The 3,529-nt window shown below is 33.1% G+C and overlaps 1 protein-coding gene and 1 long non-coding RNA gene across 2 annotated transcripts in view; one reads left to right on the top strand and one right to left on the bottom strand.

Annotated features, from left to right (window-relative positions):
• The window catches only part of LOC111086896, a 1,262-nt gene extending 550 nt beyond the window's left edge, over nt 1-712 (top strand). The window contains exons 2-3 of the long non-coding RNA XR_002611611.1: nt 14-235; nt 277-712. This is a non-coding gene — a long non-coding RNA (uncharacterized LOC111086896). The remainder of the gene's footprint in view (nt 1-13; nt 236-276) is intronic.
• The window catches only part of LOC106463968 (AP-1 complex subunit gamma-1-like), a 31,810-nt gene that overhangs the window by 23,138 nt on the left and 5,143 nt on the right, over nt 1-3,529 (bottom strand). The window contains exons 2-4 of the mRNA XM_022391604.1: nt 2,572-2,785; nt 1,178-1,302; nt 720-861 (exon numbers count right to left, since the gene is read on the bottom strand). Of these exons, the coding sequence (XP_022247312.1) occupies nt 720-861; nt 1,178-1,302; nt 2,572-2,785 (481 nt within the window). The remainder of the gene's footprint in view (nt 1-719; nt 862-1,177; nt 1,303-2,571; nt 2,786-3,529) is intronic.

The raw sequence follows: 3,529 nt of genomic DNA, 5'->3' as shown, positions 1-3,529 counted from the left end.
ATCAAGTCAAGAGGTGAAGTCAGAATAAAATATTACAAGTCATCAAGTCAAGAGGTGAAGTCAGAATAAAGTATTACAAGTCATCAAGTCAAGAAGTGAAGTCAGAATAAAGTATTACAAGTCAAGAAGTGAAGTCAGAATAAAGTATTACAAGTCATCAGGTCAAGAAATGAAGTCAGAATAAAATATTACAAGTCATCAAGTGAAGTCAAAATAGAGTATTACAAGTCATCAGGTCAAGAGGTGAAGTCAGAATAAAGTACTACAAGTCATCAGGTCAAGAAGTGAAGTCAGAATAAAGTTGAACAGTCCATCAGTGTAAGACCTTATATGGATGTGATGATTCATGTTCAGTCAAAGCACCTCTCCAACATTCTCCCCTATGCAAATACTAATTTTTATTTTCTTGCTTCCCCACTCTCAAACTGTTGGGGAGATTGATGTGAAAAATTCAAGAAAGTTAATGTAATCCTTTTTAATGTAAGCATTTGAAGACTTATGTTAAGCTTACAACACTCATTTTTTTTGTGCAAATCTTGGAAGTTTTTACATAAACCTCATGGCAGACTTCTTTTGCATGTAAGTATTTGAAGCTTTACTTAAACCTTACAAGACACTTTCGCTTTTGTGTGATTGTGCGTGTGAGCATTTAAAGATTTACAAAACCAAAACGTTTTTTTTCATCGTATAAACATACGTAAATTAAAATTAATGCAAACCTTTTTCCTTGTGTAAGCATTTGATGACTTAAGAAGTCTTTCTATTTCTCCAGCCAGATCTCTACTCATCTCCGGGGAACTAATAGATCCAAGTGCTCCGAGAGCCAGACCGACAACAAATTGGGTTTGGCTGTTCAGGTCACTACAAGACGTATGTGAACATATAAAATTTTTTTTTCCCATATCTGATACGGCAGAATTAGTCATCAAGATTAAAAGCATCAAACTGGTAAAAAAATACACAATTTTAAAATGTATGAAAGAATCTAGTAACTTTACCAAAATTATACCAATTGAAAAAAAAAACAGTTTGTAGAAAGTTCACAATCCATTTATCTTAAAAAAGTTTTGTTTTTCTGGCTTTCTCATGTTAAAACGTATACACAGAGAATTTCTCCAACGAGAGGCATGAATATGTAACTAAGTAACAAATTTATATCTGATCTTAGCTCACTCACTTTTTTAAGGAATTGGTAACTAAAAGATGGACATCTTGACGCTCATCTAGTAAAATCATTGCTCCCAAATACCCAATTCTTTTGTCTGTAAATCTTGAAGATGCTATAAGTTTTAAGCACTCCAACTGAAAAGAAAATATGAATTCATTATTTTGATCTATTAGGTTTCACTTTTGATTTTTCTTCACATGTCCTATACGGTTTTAGTTCATTAACATGATTTAATTCATTCGTACAGAACTCTTTGTTTGGATCAACCTTGAATAAAGTGAAAACAAGAAACAGAATCTTGAGTTTAGAACACTTCCCATTAACAAATCTTTTGATATCCTATACTTGTAGCATATTTCAGAAACAAAAACCACATGCCTCAATGTACTTTTAAGATATGTGAACAAACCTGTGTCCAAAATAAACCAAGAATATCAATATGACGACTTTTTAAAGTTTTCTTGGAGAACAACAATAGGTGTAATTTTGTTGCACTGGATACATTTACTTCCACATTTAATCAAATTCAAACTAACCATCAAAATGTCTAAATTAACACTGCAAAACCTCTTTAATTGCAGGACAGATAAATATTTTGAAAACAAATATGTGGACCCAATATTATCTATTATACAAAATGACAAGGATAAGTAATGATCTTGCCAAAACAGGTATATTTTTTCTTTGGATGGGACCATACACACTAAGAACTTATAGGATTCTTCGGACCTACCCCCTTCCCCCAATGATTATTATTTACTGGATGGGACCATACACACTTACCACTAAGAACTTATAATCAGTGGGTCTGTTTTAAGTTATTAAGATGAGACAATACCCCAAAAAAATATAAAAAAATTATTTATTATTATTTTTATCATTACTTCTGGGCGTGGTTTGTGTGGATATTGGGGCTAGGTTTGTGTGAATATTGGGGCTAGACTGAGGAATTTTTAACACTTCAAACTACTTGGTGCAATTTTTTTTAGGGGGCCCTTCCATACTGATCAGCTATAGGTATATCAGTTTGATAAAAGAGTTAGCACAAATTATCACATATAAAGTGTAATAAACTTAAAATAAGACCCAAAACTCGAGCACTTTCGAATAGTTGACTATTCTTCTTTGTTCTCCTGAAGTAGAAATTAGCTCTAATTGAATGTGCTGCTTTCCACAATAATTATCTCTACTTGAAGGTGCTTTACAGAAAACTTAGTCTGACTGAAGGTGCTTGCTTTCCCCAATAATTATCTTTACTTGAAGGTGCTTTACACAAAACTTAGATCTAACTGAAGGTATTGCTTTCCCCAATAATTATCTTTACTTGAAGGTGCTTTACACAAAACTTAGATCTAATTGAAGGTGCTGCTTTCCCCAATAATTATCTTTACTTTAAGTCCTACCTGTCCAAAGTGTGCTGGGTATCCCAACATGTGTATGTACAAGAGTTTGGCAACATTACGACACCGCCAAGTATTGTCCTCTTCTCGAAACGTAGACCGAATGTACGCACACTCTTTCTGTACCACTGCTCTTTCATCTGCAGCAGTACGGGCTGCACGGATCTGACGGATCAGATCCCTCAGGCGCATTGGAGTTGGCATTCCACCAGTTAAGCTGTACGCATCAAAATAAATATTCCGTTAAAACGTGGTTCGGATTAAACACTCTCCAATAACAATCAATTTTTTGTTATGGTGAAAACAAAATACTTTCCGTTCAACATTGCGACTAATGAAAAAAAAAAAGTGTAAAATTAATACGGTGGAGATTGAATATTCACGAATCAATTTCACACTCTGTACGATAGTATCCGAATTACGTATGCAACCCTAGGCTACATCAATGACAAACTGGGAGAGACGAATAAACAATAATAAAGTCTCAGGGTGTCTAAAACAGCATCAAACGGAGGTATGACAATCAGACTCCACACTGTGCTGTTCTGACAATCATTTGTTTACACCATACTGGGATTGTATCACACATTTACAAAATTTTCTAATTAATATATTTCAGCATTAATTTTTACATGGCCTTAAATGAAAACAGAAGAACAGTTGTGTTAATGGTTCTTTTCACACATTTACAAAATCTTCTAATTTATATATGTCAGCATTAATTTTTACATGGCATTAAATGAAAACAGAAGAACAGTTGAGTTAATGGTTCTTTTCACACATTTACAAAATCTTCTAATTAATATATTTCAGCATTAATTTTTACACGGCATTAAATGAAAACAGAAGAACAGTTGTGTTAATGGTTCTTTTCACACATTTACAAAATCTTCTAATTTATATATGTCAGCATTAATTTTTACACGGCATTAAATGAAAACAGAAGAACAGTTGTGTTAAT

This window comes from Limulus polyphemus, unplaced genomic scaffold, assembly GCF_000517525.1.
Source record: "Limulus polyphemus unplaced genomic scaffold, Limulus_polyphemus-2.1.2 Scaffold1531, whole genome shotgun sequence".
Taxonomy (NCBI): Eukaryota; Metazoa; Arthropoda; class Merostomata; order Xiphosura; family Limulidae; genus Limulus; species Limulus polyphemus.
The sequence above is the reverse complement of the archived record's forward strand: the minus strand, read 5'-3'. Positions and strand labels throughout refer to the sequence as shown.